This window comes from Cucurbita pepo, chromosome 15 (assembly GCF_057944985.1).
Source record: "Cucurbita pepo subsp. pepo isolate OVF chromosome 15, ASM5794498v1, whole genome shotgun sequence".
Taxonomy (NCBI): Eukaryota; Viridiplantae; Streptophyta; class Magnoliopsida; order Cucurbitales; family Cucurbitaceae; genus Cucurbita; species Cucurbita pepo.
In genome coordinates this window covers 2,356,077-2,374,346 of record NC_141812.1, presented here as the reverse complement: position 1 = coordinate 2,374,346, position 18,270 = coordinate 2,356,077, and the positions used below count along the sequence as shown (strand labels likewise).

The following is an 18,270-nucleotide window of genomic DNA, read 5'->3' as shown; positions in this document are numbered from 1 at the left end:
ATTTTAAAAAACGAGCGCAGAGAGATTTTCGAAATAGAGATCAAGCAAGTAAGAGAGTAACAAGTTTTGGGTAAGGAGAAGTTGACAAATATAACCGTTTTTAATTTTTTTACAAAATATTTAAAAATGTTTTTAAATTTTTTTTTTTTTTAATATTAACGAAAATTTTGAAAATTAAAAATAAATATTAATGGTTTTATTGGTATTTTTTAAACAATAATATTAAAAAAAAAAAAGAAATTATATTTGTTAGATTTTTTTTAAAAAAAATTAAAAAGTATTATTAAAGTTTTTAAAAATAATAAAAAAAAAAGTAAAATGATTAGATTTTCCGACAGCGGCCAAATCGGGTGGATAAAGAAAGGGAGAGGAAATGGAAGGATAAATAGAAGTGTGAGAGAGTAGAAAGGGGAGGCGGAGGTGTGGCTGCGGCGGCGTGGGGTCCTCTCTCTTTCTACGTTCAAATTCTCTAAATCTCCCAATTCTCCCTCGTTCTTCCACCGCTCGCTCGCTCTTCGCGCCCAGGTTTTCCTCTTCCTCTCTTTAATTTCTTCTATTTTCTGCTTCTCTTCCTTGATTTTGATCCCCTACGAATATTCTTTGCCGCATTTCTTCCCGATTCTCCTTTCATTTCGTACTTTTTATCGCTTCAGATATCGAAAATGGAGTAACATTTTGCTATCGTGATTTATTTTTCTTGTTTCGAAATCGAGAAACGAGGAGCATGTCTTCTCGCTCCACTGAGTACGCATTTTGTAAGATTTGTACAATTTTTCGTTTCTCAGTGGAAAATTTGCCTTTGATTGAAGTTTAAAGAAAGATGATGGAGAATTGGACTAGGATTGTTTGGCGTTAGTTTGTTTCTATGGATGTTCTTGAAGAAATTGTCTAACGATTGATGATTTCTTGTGCGATTGGGAAAAATTGAACTCCGGTTTCTGTTTCTTATCTTGCAGCTCTTAGTTCTGTGGTGTATGCTCATATGTGAATTCATTTCATCGAAATGTCTCTCCTCAGTAGATTCTTTTACAGAAGACCCCCGGATGGGTTGCTGGAATTTGTTGAACGAGTATATAGTGAGTGAAAATCTTAATTTGCCACTTTATTATGAACTTTGGCTTAATAGTTTCTCATTTGGTTGTCAATTTCATGAGTTTGTGCAGTTTTTGACTCGTGCTTTTCTACTGAAGTATTGCCTGATGATATGTACCAAATATATCTGCACGAAATCATAAACGAATTACATGAAGAATTCCCGGAGTCCTCTTTTCTTGCTTTTAATTTTCGTGAAGGGGAGAAACGGAGCCAATTTTCACAAATGTTGTGCGAGTATGATGTCACTGTGATGGATTATCCTCGACAATATGAAGGTTGCCCGCTTCTACCGCTGTCGTTAATACAGCACTTCCTCCATGTTTGTGAAAGTTGGCTTCTGCTAGGTAACCAACAAAATGTCATTCTTCTCCACTGTGAGAGGGGAGGTTGGCCACTGTTAGCATTCCTTTTGGCTAGCTTTTTGATATTTAGAAAACTGCACAGTGGTGAGAGGAAAACTCTTGAAATTGTTCATCGAGAAGCTCCCAAAGGGTTTTTGCAGCTCTTGTCACCATTAAATCCATTCCCATCTCAGCTCCGCTACTTGCAATATGTTGCAAGGAGAAATATAGTCTCTGAGTGGCCACCACCTGAGCGAGCGCTTTCTTTAGATTGTGTAATTCTTCGTGGCATTCCGGGTTTCGATTCTCAGAATGGCTGCAGACCAGTTGTTCGTATTTTTGGGAGGAATCTTTTTAGTAAGGGTGGGCTTTCCACGCAGATGATTTTCTCTATGCCCAAGAAGAACAAGGCCCTCCGTCACTACCATCAGGTACTGATTTTCTACTTCGATTTTGTGACCTCATATACTTTAGATATGTAAACCATGAAAAGATGGATGTTTTGATTGCAGACAGAGTGTGATGTGATTAAAATAGACGTTCAGTGTTTGGTTCAAGGAGATGTAGTGTTGGAGTGTTCACATTTGGAACCAGAACAAGAAAGGGAAGTTATGATGTTTCGTATTATGTTCAATACAGCGTTTATTCGATCAAACATACTGATGCTAACCTCTGAAAATTTGGACATTCTTTGGGATTCAAAGGAGCGTTATCCAAAAGGCTTTCGAGCTGAGGTGAGTTTCGACAGTCATTTGGAGAATCTCAATACCAAGTTTGTTGCTTTTACTATTTATTACCATATGAGATAAATGTCCCAAGAACGATTTAATGATTTATTTTTCCTCTTTGGCTGTTCATCCAATTAATTGCTTTTAAATTAGGTTCTGTTTGGAGAGATGGAAAGCATCTCCCCTCCAAGGGCTCCAACCACAATTTTGAATGGTGAAGAGAAAGGTGGATTACCAATTGAAGCTTTTTCCAGGGTTCAAGAACTTTTTAGTGGTGTCGAGTGGATTGATAACAATGATGATGCTGCCTTGTGGCTACTCAAGAATCTTTCTGCCTTGAGTGATGTGAAGGAATTGTCAAGATTGCAAAATAAAACAAGTTCATACTCCTCACCAGTGGATTCTGAAGAGGAAAATAATACATCTAGCACTGCCGATAGTTTAGATGAAGTATTTGATACTATTACAAGGCCTGTGGTTGATTCAACTTCTACCAATTTTACAATTCCAGCTACAGTACATTCTTCTGAATTATTGTCCGACAAGATTGGTGCTAATGAAGTGAATATTTCATCAGAGTCTCCTCAACTTTCTGATGAATTTCAAGATGAGATATCTTCGAATAAAGAACCTCCATTAACTTCTTTTGGCTCCTCAACCCCTCCTATAAGTTCTTTGATGTCATCGCCACTGTTACCTCCATCTAATCTACCATCTACTAATGCTAGTGGGGAACTTGTCTCAAATAAAATGACACCCACTGTTGAAGTAATTCCTCCTCCACCACCACCGCCGCCGCCACCTTTTTCCCTGTCTCATAATGAACCTCATGTAGAAACTTCCATCAGTTCAAATTTGACTACCATAACAATGCATGGGAGACCCCCTCCACCACCTCCACCTCCACCTCCACCTCAATATACTACTGGTACCAATCCTGTTGAAGCCTCTTTGACTCATTCACTGTCGCTTGTTCCTAAAACTTCGGGTGCTCCTCCACCCCCACCTCCCCCTCCCCCTCCCCCTCCACAAGCTGTTGGTCCACCTCCACCTATTTCAAATTCCTCCAGTTCTCCACTTCCTCCTCCACCTCCGCCTCCAGTTCCAAAATCTTTTGGTACTCCTCCTCCACCTCCACCTCTAGGTCCAAAATCTTCTAGTGCTCCTCCACCTCCACCTCCACCTCCGCCTCCGCTTCTAAAATCTTCTAGTGCTCCTCCACCTCCCCCTCCCCCTCCCCCTCCTCTTCTAAAATCTTCTAGTGCTCCTCCACCTTCACCTCCACCTCCACCTCCACCTCCGCCTCCAATTCCAAAACTTTCTGGTGCTCCTCCACCTCCACCTCCACCTCCAAAACTTTCTGGTGCTCCTCCACCTCCACCTCCACCACCACCTCAAAAACTTTCTGGTGCTCCTCCACCTCCACCTCCACCTCCAAAACTTTCTGGTGCTCCTCCACCTCCGCCTCCGCCTCCAAAACTTTCTGGTGCTCCTCCACCTCCGCCTCCGCCTCCAAAACTTTCTGGTGCTCCTCCACCTCCGCCTCCGCCTCCTAAACTTTCTGGTGCTCCTCCACCTCCACCTCCACCTCCACAATCAAATCGCGGTGCACCGGTTCCACCTCCTCCACCACCAAGACCTCCCAGTGTTGAGCTACCAAGTCATGGTACTAAACCAATTAGACCTCCTCCACCTCCTCCACCGTCAAAGTCCTCTAATGCTCACCCTCCGTCAAGTCATGGTGCTACACCAATGCCACCCCCTCCCCCCGGATCAAGAGGGCCAAATGTACCGCCACCACCTCCTCCTTCTGTTGGAAGAGGCAAAGCTTCTCTAGGGTCAACAACTCAAGGAAGAGGCCGTCTTGCTACTGGAGTTGTAAATGCTCCAAAAAAAACCACTTTAAAACCATTGCACTGGGTAAAAGTTACTCGAGCAATGCAAGGCAGTTTGTGGGCTGATTCACAAAAGCAGGAAAATCAATCAAGGTGCACTATGAATGAATTTTTGAGTTTTCTACTGATTGGATGATCCATGTTTTTTTAGACTGTAGAGCCTGTACTTTATTCAATAACGAATTTATATTATTAATGAAATCCTCCTAATTTGATCCTGGTGAACAGAAAAATAAAAGGTTTATTGATATGCTTTGATCTATCCATTTCCTAAAAAGATAAATCTTGTTGTGCACTTTCTTTTTGGAACCTATTCTAGGTTCTCTGTTTTGTATTTTCTGGTTGCCTTTTCTGTTACCTGTTGTCCCATACTTTCTACCATCACTCATATCATCTTGGCTGTCTCATTATTTTTGGGCTGCATTGCATGGAATTTCCTATAAGTCTCATTCCGAATAATGGTCTTATAGGGCCCCAGAAATAGACATCTCTGAACTTGAAAGTCTATTCTCAGCAGCCTCTGCTTCTGATGGAAGTGGTAGTAAAGGTGGAGGACGACGTGGTTCTAATATCAACAAACCGGAAAACGTGCAACTGGTTAGTCATTTTCCATTCTTTCTTATTCTTCCTCAGCATCATTCTTCTATGTTTCATACTTCTTTCTCATGATTTTGATTCATGGAATTCAAGGAGGTGAGGTTGGTAAGGAGCATTTGGTCAATTTCCTCCCTTTATTTATTTTTTTTGGGTCAAATTTGTGATGTGGTTCTGTGTCATTTTGTCAGATTGACCTGCGGAGAGCATATAATTGTGAAATAATGCTCTCAAAAATAAAGATTCCCTTACCGGATATGATAGTAAGTGATATTCTTTCCATTATGTTTCATAGTTTGCTTTCTCAGTAGATGGGTTGAACTTTAAATAGATTTTGGATATAATCTTTCATCTTATCAATGAAAATGCCACATTTTCTTAATAACATAATTCAGACTCCAGGTTAAATTTGTAGGGTCATTCTTAAATATCAGTATACTCTTTTCCTTTTTTGTTTTGTTTTTTGTTAGAAGGATATTGATTGTCTCCATTCTAAGCCTATGACATCTCTCCATTAATTTAGTTTACTTTTTGCAGAATTCAGTTCTTGCATTGGATTCTTCTGCTCTTGATATTGACCAGGTTGAGAATCTCATCAAGTTTTGTCCTACCAGGGAAGAGATGGAAACGTTGAAGGTACTTCCCTCCCGGCTTCCTCTTTCACTGTACATATTGCTGCACATTGCCATTCCAAAACTTTGGGGATTTCTCAATGTTGAATACAGTGAACCGTCATCGTTATGATATTCATGTGTAGGAATTAAAAAGTTCGGATAAGTTATCTAGTTATAGTCTATTAAATATGTGAGGGTTGCTCTTACCCAAGCCGGTTCCTTTTTTCCCATGGTAGGTTTTGCAGTTCTGACGAGTTATGAGTTTATTCATATGTGCTAAGTTTTGGATAGGACTTGCAATATCAATTAAAATGGCTCTACTGATCATTAGTGGGACATGGTTTAGAATTTTGATAATAAAGGAGCTTTACATCTAGCGGCTAAAGCAAAGGAGCAGCTATATTTATTTTTTGTTATTTTTTTTTCCCTGTTATGTTCTTGGGAGCCTTAAGCCCATTATTAGGAAAGTTTTGCCTGGCATATATTTAGGAAATTATTTTCTTATTTAATGTAAATAATGTGTTGCATATACGAAGCAGTGTATCTACCTTTTTTCCCCTTCAAGGACTCCCCATGTTTTCCATTCTGTACTAGCAGTAGGTTTTTTCGACGATATCGGTATTAAGTAAAGAGATGTGGTAAAGTCGGTTTTGGTATTTTTGTTTCTTTCATTTATTGAGTAATATGTTATCGTTTGCTGATTTACATTTATAGTTCGGTTGAAATAGATCAAAGCAATATATACTTTTAATTGTTTTCTTTTTCCTGCAAATGGTACATGTACATATTACAGAATTATACAGGTGACAGACAAATGCTAGGAAAGTGTGAGCAGGTACTTCAATTGCTTCTATCTCCCTAATATGCATAAGCCCCAATAAAGTTTCTGAAGCTCATGCTAGTTCATTCCCTTTCAGTTTTTTCTCGAGCTAATGAAGGTCCCACGAATAGAGTCCAAGTTACGAGTGTTTGCTTTCAAAATAACCTTTTCTAGTCAGGTATAATATCAAATTGTGTCACGTGAACTTTTATGCTATTTACTTGTAGTAAACAGTTTTAGTTCTTATCTTGGTTAGGTGAATGATTTGAGATACAACTTGAACACAATAAATGATGCTACAAGAGAGGTACTCTTCCACTTACTAGTGTTTTCAAAGTGACCGTCTCAATCATATCCAAGTCCATATTTATTTTGTAATTTAAAGCAACAGGTCAAAGAATCTGCAAAATTGCGTCAGATAATGCAAACAATTCTGACACTGGGAAATGCGTTAAACCAGGGCACTGCTCGAGGTAGATGTCTCACCCTTGTTGCCACTGATAAAAAACGTTCTTGAAGATGTGATAGACGAGCTTGAAAGACTAACACGACTAATTATCTGTCGTCAATTTTTTATTTTTATTTCTTTCGAACTAAAGTGATCACTTATAAATTTCTCCAATTAATGAATCGAGTAAACTGTTTAGTCCAAGCTTGGCAGCATGCGTCAATTTGTGAAGTGAGGAGGAATCAGGCTTCAGGCTTTGCTTGCTGGTCTAATGCATTTGATTTTTTTTTGTTTATATTCGTGTCACATTGCAGGCTCTGCTATAGGTTTTAAGTTGGACAGCCTCCTTAAATTGTCTGACACTCGGGCAAGAAACAACAAAATGACTTTGATGCATTATTTGTGTAAGGTAGGAATCTGGATATATTTTGTCTGTACGTGCACTACAATATAATTAAATTGTTTCTTTTATATTGATTATCCCCCCCCCCCCCCCCCCCCCCCCCCCCCCCAAAAAAAAAAAAAGCTCATTGCAGAAAAAATGGCGGAATTACTTGATTTTGACAAGGACCTTGTTCATTTAGAAGCTGCCTCTAAGGTATGTTATTTTCGGAAATATGAATAATCTGTGGATAAGATTCCCTTTCATTTGTAATTTTTATCTAATGTAATTGAATTTTGTAAAACTAGATTCAATTGAAAGCATTGGCTGAGGAAATGCAAGCAGTGAGTAAAGGTCTTGAAAAGATGGAGCAAGAGCTAACTGCTTCAGAAAATGACGGTGCTATCTCTATTGGTTTCCAGAAGGTGTGAAATTTAATGTTCATTTGGTTCTTTGCTAGGAATCTGGTTGCTTCTTCTCCCAGTGACGGAAACCCCAGTATCATATTTAGTCTGCACTAATGACTTTTATATCAATTTGATAGCGTTAGCTCCATGAGGAATCTGCATTTGACCCTGAACATTGGCGTAAATTTTAATTTCTTCTATATCAGTGCGTAGATCTTTTCATCATGAACTTAGTTTGGTTGTAGGAATTAGGGCATACTAGGTTTTGTCCTCAATTTAATTTTCTTTCCCTATTAGTTTAATCATCTTTCTTTCGTTATAGAAAGTTCCAAGTGTTTTTATTACTCCTTTCAGGTGCTGAAGATTTTTCTTGATACGGCTGAAGCTGAAGTAAGGGCACTTATTTCCTTATATTCGGAAGTGGTGAGTCCTTTTCTATTAAAAAAAAAAAAAAAAAACCATTCCAGATAGTTTTCTGGCTCCCCCTCCAAAGCTGACATTTTGTTATGTCAGGGGAGAAACGCAGATTCGCTATCCCAGTACTTCGGCGAGGATCCAGCTCGGTGCCCCTTTGAGCAAGGTCTTGTGAATTTTATATTTCAATGCGTAATCTTTTAAGCACATGGTAAAATGAGAAAAATATTACAGATGGAAAATCCAGGTTGAAGTGTGAGATAAAAAAGAACTACACGTGGAAATTCAAGTGATTGATATTAGAAACCTGGCCAATGGCTAAGATTAGCAGGGTAAAATTGGTTCAGTTCAGCTTGTTTTCAGCAAAAATTAACACCTTCTCTACTGTAGCGTTAGGAGTAGAAGTGAAAAGCAGCCCAAGCTGAAACTAATTGCAACTGAAAATCATTTATTACACCACTTAACCAAGGTTAACAAAATCCAACCAAAACTAGCCTCATAACTACTTTCCCACAAGAGAACTTGATAAGGAATAACGACAAGGGAAGTAAGATTTGGATTACCTTGTTGATCGAATATCTCAATCAAGAGCACTTATTTGAGATTTGAATCACTCCACAAGCAAACTCGATCATGTCAAGCTTGAATGATTCTAAACATGCAATCTAAACTACGTAGAATTGCAAAGAAACTTAGCCCTCGGCTAAAGGAAAGGTAAGAACACTTAACCCTAATGATAAGAATCACTCTAAGGGAAAGTAAAATTTGGATTACCTTGTTGATCAAATATCTCCAAGACAAGAACACTTGATTGAGATTTGAATCACTCAACAAGCAAGATCAATCATGTCAAGCTTGAATGATTCTAAACATGCAACTTAAACTATATATAGAATTGCAAAGAAACTTAGCCCTTGACTAAAGGAAAGGTAAGAACACTTAGCCCTGATGATAAAGAATCACTCAAAGGAAAAGTAAAATTCGGATTACCTTGTTGATCAAATATCTCAAGTCAAGGCAAGAGCACTTGATTGAGATTCAAATCACTCCACAAGCAAGATCGATCATGTCAAGTCAAATGATTCTAAACATGCAATATAAAGCACATAGAATTACAAAGAAACTTAGCCCTTGGTTAAAGTAAAGCAAAAATGCTCTTTTTACTACATTTTCCAAGTTTACTTTACAAAGATAACATACATCTATATAGTCTCAAAATGAAAACCCCGTAACCTTTCATAAGGCATTCCAAGAGTTGTAACTTTCATATCTTATGACCATAATGAGTCACTATGTATACTTTATAACCATAATTAGCCACCATGTAAATATAATCTTAAATGGAATAAAAAGTCTATAATTATATTAATAAAATACCATAACTCTAAATTATCATCCACTGAAAATTTGCAACCATCTAAGAATGAATGAAGTTTGATTCTTCTTTAATATGACATGAATTAAAACATTTTGTGATAATTTGAACAACATTTTTTTCACATTTTCCTTGAAGTTTATATTGCCTAATTGATGTCTTGGTTCATATCAAAACTACTTAAGATGATGTAATCCGCTGTAATGCACAACTGTGTATGTATGTGCTGGGTCAGGTCAATAACAACAAAAATTTAGCCCTACATACAGGTGGGTGAAAATTTGCCTAAGATAAAGGTTGTCTTAGCAGCAGTAACATAGGTTAAAATTTTTCTTTTTAGCTTTTTTTAAAATTTCCTAATATTTGAAAAGCGAACATCTCTACTGGATTGGAAGTGCCGAGTACTAAAGAGTAGCCAGAGATGAGTGTTCAATCAGCTTGTTATCTTAATTTCTGTGCAAAGAGTTGCATAGGCACCCAGATGGCAACTGCTGAGTGGCATGCAAATGATGGGGAAGTTTCGTATAGTTGGGAAATAATGCTTCAAGACTTTATTCAATAGAAAATCCAACCAAATTCAAAGGCTGATGGTCTTATTTAAAGGGGATGGACAACTTAAGTTTGTCCCGAAGTAACGCCACGGTTGGACTTTAAAACTAAAACTAGAATACAGAAGAGTAGAAATATTAAAGCCTAAGAGATTGAAGAAGAATTCTTTCTAAGAACCTAATCACAATCTTTATTATGCATCAAAGTTATTGAATACATGAGAGGGCAAACTAAGTATTAAAAGTACCAAAAGGATACTAAAAAGGATTTACCCAGGATTATCCAAGATTAACCACTAATCCTACCACATAAATTCCATCCCTCCTAAAAACTGGTCCTTTAAGTTTTAAAAAGAAAATAAGAATAGGACGAGAAAGTGCTTGAATGAAAACATGCTTCAGTCAATTGTCTAGTTCCTCGAGCGACTTTCCTTCGTCTTAGCATGAGAATTTGTATCTTCATCTTCGCTTGGGGTTGTGTCAATCTCATTTTCTTGGTTTGGATGTTTTTTTTTTCTTGAATTTTATTCACGTGATATTCTATTTGGCAAAGTAATTTTTCAAAGCACGTTTGAGGTCTTTCATCCCCACATTGATTTCCTCCATTGAGATCCCAGTCACGATCCAAAGCTTGATCTTATACTCGTAAGAAAAGTTTCTGGTTTTTGGGCGTTCTTCTATTGCTGTAATGCTCCATTCTTGGACAATTTTTGAAGCATTCTTGAAAGTTCCCCTCTTTTCTTGAAATAAAAGGTACACTAAAAAGTGTCCCTTTGGTAAATAAGTGTGGCCTGTTGAACAATGAGCATGACAATAAGCACAGCTCATGAAGCTCTCTCTAGCAGTCGACATCAATGAGAGTTTTTCGGCAGCCACTAACGTTGGTCTAGGGGATTGATCAAATACCAAATTGAATTGAGTGCATGTGTATTTTTTGTGGTAATCAAAGTTGACTCATTTTACCTTTTGAATAGTTTGTGAAGTTATGTTCCTTAAAACATTATGGACAAGTAGTTCCTGTTCTCCATCACTTTCAATAATTAATTAGTAGCGACTTGAATTGTGACCTCTTGAACGTGGGAAAGCAGCTCCTCCTCTAATACTTCTTGGATTGAGATTTTGTCTCAATATTTCCTACATTATGGAAATTTGCGTCGAACACATGCTAATGAATTTGTTGGCTTTTTCCTTGCAGTGACTCAAATTTTGATAGTCTTTGTTAAGATGTTCAAGAAGTCTCGAGAAGAAAACGAAAGACAGGCTGATGCTGAAAAGAGAAAAATAGAGAAAGAAGCCATGAAAGAACGAAGTTCAGTTAAGGCAAAGTGAGACCATATTATGTTTTTAGTAGAAGGTAGTGCCAGACAAGCCTAATTGGTTAATTCGGTCGAATACCTGAAGAGGTGCGAATGTGAAAATCAGATGTATGATTCATAGACTTCCTTCACGGTAAGTTTCCGAATCTCTTAACAAAATGGCATAGTAGCATTCTCGACGGTATGCAAACTTAAAACTCGTCTGGTTTATGCTTATAACAGCTGAGCACAAGGCAATTTTGTTCCCAGGTTGGCTCTTCGCCCTCCTGCGCTGCCATTTCTTTCATCAATATTGTGCTTTGTAAATACGTAGCGAATACCGACTCATGGAGTGGTTGCCTTTTGACAACGAGGTTAGAGCTCTGTTGATCTCAGCTTGACATTGTCATTATGGTAACAAAACTTCACAGGTAGCAACATATGGATATATATCAATTGTTGAAGATAGTTGAAATAGGGCTATGACCTTTGTACAGGTAGATATCATTGCTATATTTTGGTAGTTTTCTTGACTCGTGGTGGCTTCTGCTGCACATTTATTGTAAAGAAAAGGTCACAATTTCTAGTTAAAATGGTGTTTCATTAGTTCATGTGGAAAAGCTCCTTTACTTACTGCTAAACTTCAAGTTTAATGCTCTCTTCCCCACTCGCTCGTCCTATCATTAAACGACACGACACCGTATCGATCCTTCATAATTCTTAGGTCAAAAACTACTTTGCTGTCTGCATTTGACTTGAGATTCTATTAACTATTTTGGTAGTTTTTTTTTTTTTTTTTTTTTTTTTTTTTGAAATTTCGTTGTTTTCAATTATAGTAGTGAACTATTTCCATTTCAGTTTTCAAGTAGGCCCTTCGACTGGTTTGAGTAAACATGTTTTGATCACTTTTTCTTCTTTTTTATGAAATTAAAATGCTCAAACTCATTAACTGTACATGTACTGTTGAACAATACAACAGTAATTTACATGTACACATGTACAGTTCTTTTGAATTTGTACAAGATTAGTAGATAGATATTATTGAATTTGTACAAGATTAGTAGATAGATATTATTCGCTTATGACCAGTTACGAATACTGTTCCTTTGAATTGGAACATTAGTAGATAGATACTGCGTTGTTAGTGATCAAAGCATATTTAACCGTTGACTTTAATCATTGTTCAACCGTATTCATGAATTCAGATACTGTTCGACAATACATACAATATGTACAAAATATTTACTAATGATGTTATATATATATTTGCATGGACAATATCTACTAACGGCTGTATGAGTAATTTCATTACTTGGACTCAGTTTCAAACCACAATACGTGTCAATGTTCTTGTCCCTTTCATACACAATTCATATCCAAGGTTTTTTGAAGCTTTTTGTTCTATATATTAGCATGACAACTTTTTGGCTGTAAGGGTGCTGTTCCTCTTGTGAAGGACAAACTTTTTTGAGTATTGGATATCAATAATTCAATATGAAAGAACTTTTTGAACATTGGATATCAATAATTCAATCTGAAAGAACTTTTTGAATATTCGATATCAATAATTCAGTATGAAAGAGACTATCTCACATAAAAATGCCATATTTGCCTTCCATTTTGCCTCCCAAGAATTTCAATCACTTATTCAAACACGTAATTCATTGTTTCCAAATTCACCAAATTCAAACACGTAATTCATGATTTCACTATTCAATCTTTCCCAGTGATCATACAAAATAATCAGAGAGGATAATTTGGATCACAATATCCAAAATAATACATGATATATGCAAATCTTCTGCAAGTTTATTTCAAACAGATAGCATAGCAGAGAGACCTTGGCGTGCAGACGGCATTTTATTAGTGGAATTAGAACATTAACCCATAAGACATCTCAAGATGCAGTGTTACTAACTGATGCTTAATTTAAGGAACTGAGATTTTGCTTCTTTTTTGTTTTTCTATTTATCACCATTCTAAAACTAGGATGATAAACGTGACTACGTTACTACGACTTAAAGCACGTATCAAAGCAGAGAATGAACTTACAAGATCTTTGGCCTGCCATTGCATCGATTGTTACAAGTCTCCAACGCGTCGTTGTCGTCTCAGAAAGATTCTTCCTCTCTTTGGAACTGAATGACCATTGAATTCCCATTAATATACTAAGGTTTCTGTTCGGTCACGGTTGGCGAAATGGAGATCAGGGAGATCACCGCTAACAGAGAATTTGAGCCATCTCTTCTTTTCGACATACTTGAGACCGGGTTGCAACAATAAGCCGATTGCAACAGCAGCTAGACTCACAATCATCACTTTGACTGTGGAAAGGGCCAACACTACGCATATTAGTATTGTAGGAGGGATACACATCAAGATCGATCCAACCGTTCCGACAGGTATCTTGTAAGGCCGAGATGCAGCTGGATGTTTAATCCTTAGCTTGACAAAAGCTAAGAATTCCAGAATCATTCCAAAGCAGTACAAGAAATTCTCCGCTGCTATGATTTCCTGGAAGCTCAACCATGAAAGCAAAACAACGCCTGAGGCTGAAAATAGTATCCCAGTCAACGGTGTCCCGTGACGAGACCGTTGGCTGAAGAACTCAGGTAGCATACCGCGTTCTGCCATTCCGAGAAGTTGGAAAGAATCACTGCTCATCTCTGCTACAAACATTCCCATATTCGACATAGCAGCAGCCCCTTGGATCCACCAACTCAACCAAGCTCCCCCTATAATTTTGGCAACATCAGAGAAGTAGCCATCGGTCCACAGTTCACGGTTAAGCGCAATGGCTCCCGTCCCACTCAAAAGAGGCAAGAAGTAACTGAGAACAACCAAAATCAAGGCATAAAAAAGTGCTTTAGGGAGTGTTTTGTTTGGGTTTTCCACTTCTCCAGCCAATGTGCTAATAGAATCCCAGTAATTCAAATTCCAGAAAAGAGTGTTCAAATACAGATTCCAGTCGACATCCTTTAGGTTCACCACAAACCATCTAGAAGGCTGTAGTTTCGGAATAGACACGAGTCCCATAACTGCAAAAGGGAGGATTGAGAAAGCACCAAGGATTACAGCAACCCAACCAACAATTGTTAATCCTCTATAATTCATGTAAGTGAGGATCACTGTCAAAGCCAAGACCGCAGCGACTCGTGGAAGACCTTCACCAAGAACTGGGATCTCCGACTTCAAGTAATCGAGAAACAAGACAGGATATAAAGCATTATCAATAACTCCACTAAGCCATTTCATCCAACCCTGCTGAAATCCCCAAAACGGACCCAATGCAGAAGAAACCCAAACCACATAACCACCGTTTTCAGGAAACATAGTCCCCATCTCAGCAGTTATCAATGCTTCAGGAATACTCCATATAAGTGGAAAGACCAAAAACCCAAGAAGAGCCAACAGAGGACCAGCTGCCCCAACACTATCCTCAACTCCAAATGGACCCCCCGAAACCTCATAGAAGATGAGAAACACGAGAGGCAACACAGAAACTTTCTTTGCATTATTCACTGAAGGCGAAGGCAGTTCGCCAACCGACACATACTCTGCACGATTTATCTCTCCCATTGCAATTGAAGTTTGTCTGGCTGGCGAAGACCTCAATTTCTGCACAACCCACAAAGTAACATCATGACTAAGAAAGCTATAATCCTCATTTCACATTCAAACTCGAATACAGAAGAAACAAGAACACAATATTCTCAGTCACTTAAACCAAGAAAGCTAAAATCCACATCTCACATTCAAACCCGAATACAGTAGAAACAAGAATACAATATTCTCAGTGCAGAGAGAGATGTTCGACATTCATTCATCCATACGCAATCTCCGCTTCTATTTTGATATATAGTTTGCCCTTCTAACCATAGGTTCAAAGATGACAACCAAAGACTAAAGCCCGGTCTGAGCAAGATTGTCGAGACGCCTACTTGCATTCGAAACAATTGAAAAAAAAAAAAAGCAGACAGGAACCCTTTGATTCTCTAAGCAAGCTGGTTTTGAGTTATTGCTTCAACACCCTAATTCTCTTGTTGGCTACAAAATAGATCTTGTTCTATCGTTGATCAGAAATTTCTCTATGAACAATAGAGAATCGGAGTTTGAAGAAGGGGAAGGTATAATATCCACACTCTCAATCACTTAAATCCATATCTCACATTCAAACTCGAATACAGAAGAAACAAGAACACAGTATTCTCAGTCACTTAAACCAAGAAAGCTAAAATCCACATCTCACATCCAGACTCGAATCCCGAAGAAACAAGAACACAATATTCTCAGTAACTTAAACCAAGAAAGTCCCCAACCTACATCTGATAATAGCCATAGCAAGTAATTCACATAAAAAAAAAATTAAAATAGCAAGAGCCCCAAAAAAGACGAAGAAGCCACAACAGAGAATTCCAAATGAAATACCAAACCAAAAAAAAAAAAAAAAAACAGAACGAAAATTCCAAAAAACCAGAAATCATGATCTTAAGACAAACAAAGAAACGCAATCTTGAATTTAAAAAGAAAAAAGATCAAGATCTTGAGGTAAAAGCGACATCCGAAAGAACAAGTGAACAAAAGAAGAATGAAGCAGAAGAGAAAACAAACCATGAAGGAAAATCAATCGCCGGAGGTGAGAGATGCATTACTGCAATATCGCCTCCGCCGTGGAACAAACGGAGAAAACTACCGCCATGAGCCCATAAAGCACCACGGAGTTTCAGAACTTAACATACAAGACAAAAGAACAACGAAGAACAAAATAAAATAAAATAAAATAAAATTTCCGAAATTCTACAATATATATATATATATATATATATATATATATATATTTTTTTTTTTTTTTCTAAAAAATAAATTTTATTTTTTATTTATATTTTAATTAAAAAGGTCAAAAGTCGTACGTGGCATTTAGGAAATGACGAATATTTGCATTTCGCAAGGTGTTCCCCTTTTGAATCTTACTGTGCCACGTCAATGAATCTCCTTTCCTTGTTTTGACCTAATTTGTGGGCCCCACTGTCCACGTAAGCTTGTCTATACTGAAAGTAATACAAAATTGTGATTGGGCCCCTCTAATTACCAGCATTCTAAAATTCGCCCAAATCTTAACCTATATTCTTAAATATATTTTATTTAATATTTATTTCTACTCAAAATTACTTTATTAATTTTTTTTTTTTCAAATTAAAATAAATATAATAATTAAAACCATTATTTTAAAACAATTTAAGGACTAAAATAAACAAAGAATTTTCTCATTTTTTAAAAACTAATTAAAGGTTAAGAAATCTTTAGCCATGTTTAATTTTTTAAAAATAATTTATAGAAATTATACCAACTTTTTAAATCTTTAAGCTTATTTTAAATTTGCCTTAAAAAAATATTTATATTTATTTTTTAAATAATAAAAAATTCGAATATAAATAATAAAAAATTCGAATATCTAAACTTTTGATGGACTAGTTAAACTATGATTACCTCGTACATATTTACATTTAATCATTAATTTTTTTGGAATCGGAATTTTTCACCACGAAAGCACTTTTTAAGCTTTACTATTTTCTTTGTTTCCACTTTATGATTCCATCACGCCTACCTTTGAAGGTTGGATTTAGTTAAATAAACGTCACATCTATCTATATATATATATATATTACTATTACATTATATTATATTATATTCTTTGGTGGGATGAAAAAAAAATATATATATATATATCATAATATTCAAATATAGTTCGAAAAATATTTAAACCTTCGACTTTATTAAATTATATTATATTCTTGATAAATATGAGCTTAATTAATTTATTATTTAATAAAAATTTAGTCCAGATAAAAAAATATTAGAAGATTAACCTCTAAGGTAAGTTTAATATACTAAATTTAACTTATACTTAAATCTTATTTAAATATTTTTATTTTTGATTTTATCTTACCTTAAATCCTTAAATTTTTAAAATAAATTTAGTAACTATTTTCATCTTTAAAATTTTAAATTTGTTTTATTTGGTTTCTTAATTATTAAAATGTCATTTAGTTTTTTCGAATTCAAAAGATGATCATTTTAAACCTTATTTATTAAAATGTCATATAGTTTCTCAAATTTAAAAGATTAATCATTTTAAACCTTATTTGTGATTTAGGTTGGGTTGAATTTTTTAAAATCGAAAATCAGTTCCATTTGTAAATATATATATATATATATTTGTTCAGTTAAACCTGTCGAATTGAAAATTAGGTTGCAATCCAACCAAATCCTAGGGTAGTTTAAAAATATATATATATATAATTTGTAACTGATAGTAGCTATGAGTTGTGACTTATAAATATTTAATATTTGACAATTATGAAAATAAAAATAAAAATTTTAAAAAATAATTAAAACTCCTCAAGGTTGGCGCTGAAAGGGAATGGTTTCGGATTCCGAATTCCAATTCCAACTGCCAGGGAGATCTCTGTTACTAGCGATGGCTTAAGAAATTGAAAGAACGCTAAGAAGAAGCATAATCAACAAACAAGCACACGCAAACCAGAAGAAAGATTAATCGCATCAGCAGAAGCAATAAATCAGATTTTCCTTTTTCTTTTCACTTCTAAGTTACGATTCTCAGTAGCCTTTGTTTACCTGGTGGCTGGAATCGCCGACTATCGGCTGTTCGGTTTCTGCACGGCGGAGCTCCTCCTTGGTGCCGTCGCAGTGAAGCGGAGAGCCAGCGCCGGTCGAATTAGGTTGAAATTCCTTCTCGCCAAGTTCCGCCGCGGATGCAGTCTGCTCTGGTTTCCGATCGATCTGCGAAGCCGAAATCGGCGCTTCATCTCCGTCTCTCCTCATCAAAAGCGATTGAAGATTTGAAATATATATCAGAGGAGTTTTGAATCTTTAATTGATCATTCAACTTCAAGTACGCACAGAGGCGGTTAGGACTTGATCGTGCTCGTGGATTAGTGCGTGCGCGCGCGCGCGAGAGAGAGAGAAAATGAAATGAAGAACGCAAGATGAACTCGGATTTGAGAGTTTGTGGAGCAATGGCAATTAGTTTGCTTGTATTTATAGAAGAATCTAGAATTTATGGCTAATTGGACCATAACAACCGATTACGGACTGTTAATCAGCTTTTTAAGTTTTTAATTATTCCTTAATTTACTCTAAGCAAGAACTTAAATATATCTACGTTAATCAACAATTTATTTATTTATTTATTTATTTATTTTGTATTCAATTCCTTTATGAATGATATATTTGCTATGGTAAAAAATAATTTTATGGTAATTACACATTGTGTACTCGAGTAATTAGCCATCA

The 18,270-nt window shown here is 36.4% G+C and overlaps 2 protein-coding genes across 3 annotated transcripts; one reads left to right on the top strand and one right to left on the bottom strand.

The window, feature by feature from the left end:
• The first annotated feature begins 362 nt into the window (after positions 1 to 362).
• Positions 363 to 11,567, top strand: LOC111811096 (formin-like protein 14). The gene is made up of 19 exons (XM_087118000.1): positions 363 to 525; positions 957 to 1,076; positions 1,164 to 1,867; positions 1,949 to 2,170; positions 2,318 to 4,152; positions 4,530 to 4,656; positions 4,845 to 4,916; positions 5,191 to 5,289; positions 6,061 to 6,102; positions 6,185 to 6,265; positions 6,344 to 6,394; positions 6,479 to 6,560; positions 6,850 to 6,944; positions 7,062 to 7,133; positions 7,226 to 7,342; positions 7,679 to 7,747; positions 7,838 to 7,904; positions 10,857 to 11,110; positions 11,200 to 11,567. Exons 2-18 carry the CDS (start codon positions 1,004 to 1,006, stop codon positions 10,988 to 10,990), a joined length of 3,942 nt encoding a protein of 1,313 aa, XP_086974126.1. The 5' UTR covers positions 363 to 525; positions 957 to 1,003; the 3' UTR covers positions 10,991 to 11,110; positions 11,200 to 11,567.
• Positions 11,568 to 12,631: 1,064 nt separating this feature from the next.
• Positions 12,632 to 17,960, bottom strand: LOC111811097 (putative polyamine transporter At1g31830). 2 transcript variants are annotated; one of them, XM_087118281.1, is made up of 2 exons: positions 17,593 to 17,960; positions 12,632 to 14,574 (listed from the first exon to the last, which is right to left on the bottom strand). In XM_087118281.1, exons 1-2 carry the CDS (start codon positions 17,797 to 17,799, stop codon positions 13,117 to 13,119), a joined length of 1,665 nt encoding a protein of 554 aa, XP_086974407.1. In that variant the 5' UTR covers positions 17,800 to 17,960; the 3' UTR covers positions 12,632 to 13,116. The 2 variants fall into 2 exon arrangements, with proteins under 2 accessions (XP_086974407.1, XP_023553594.2); XM_023697826.2 differs by lacking the exon at positions 17,593 to 17,960 and adding an exon at positions 15,568 to 15,741.
• Positions 17,961 to 18,270: the final 310 nt, after the last annotated feature.

What these genes read in the sequence shown, in the direction of transcription:
- LOC111811096 (XM_087118000.1), top strand. Translation starts at nt 1,004, where the DNA reads ATGTCTCTCCTCAGTAGATTCTTTTACAGAAGACCCCCGGATGGGTTG. An exon ending in AACCGGAAAACGTGCAACTG is followed by an intron (nt 4,657 to 4,844) that starts GTTAGTCATTTT and finishes TCATTTTGTCAG; the next exon opens with ATTGACCTGCGGAGAGCATA. An exon ending in TCTCTATTGGTTTCCAGAAG is followed by an intron (nt 7,343 to 7,678) that starts GTGTGAAATTTA and finishes TACTCCTTTCAG; the next exon opens with GTGCTGAAGATTTTTCTTGA.
- LOC111811097 (XM_087118281.1), bottom strand. Translation starts at nt 17,799, where the DNA reads ATGAGGAGAGACGGAGATGAAGCGCCGATTTCGGCTTCGCAGATCGAT. An exon ending in TCGGCGATTCCAGCCACCAG is followed by an intron (nt 14,575 to 17,592) that starts GTAAACAAAGGC and finishes TGGGTTGTGCAG; the next exon opens with AAATTGAGGTCTTCGCCAGC.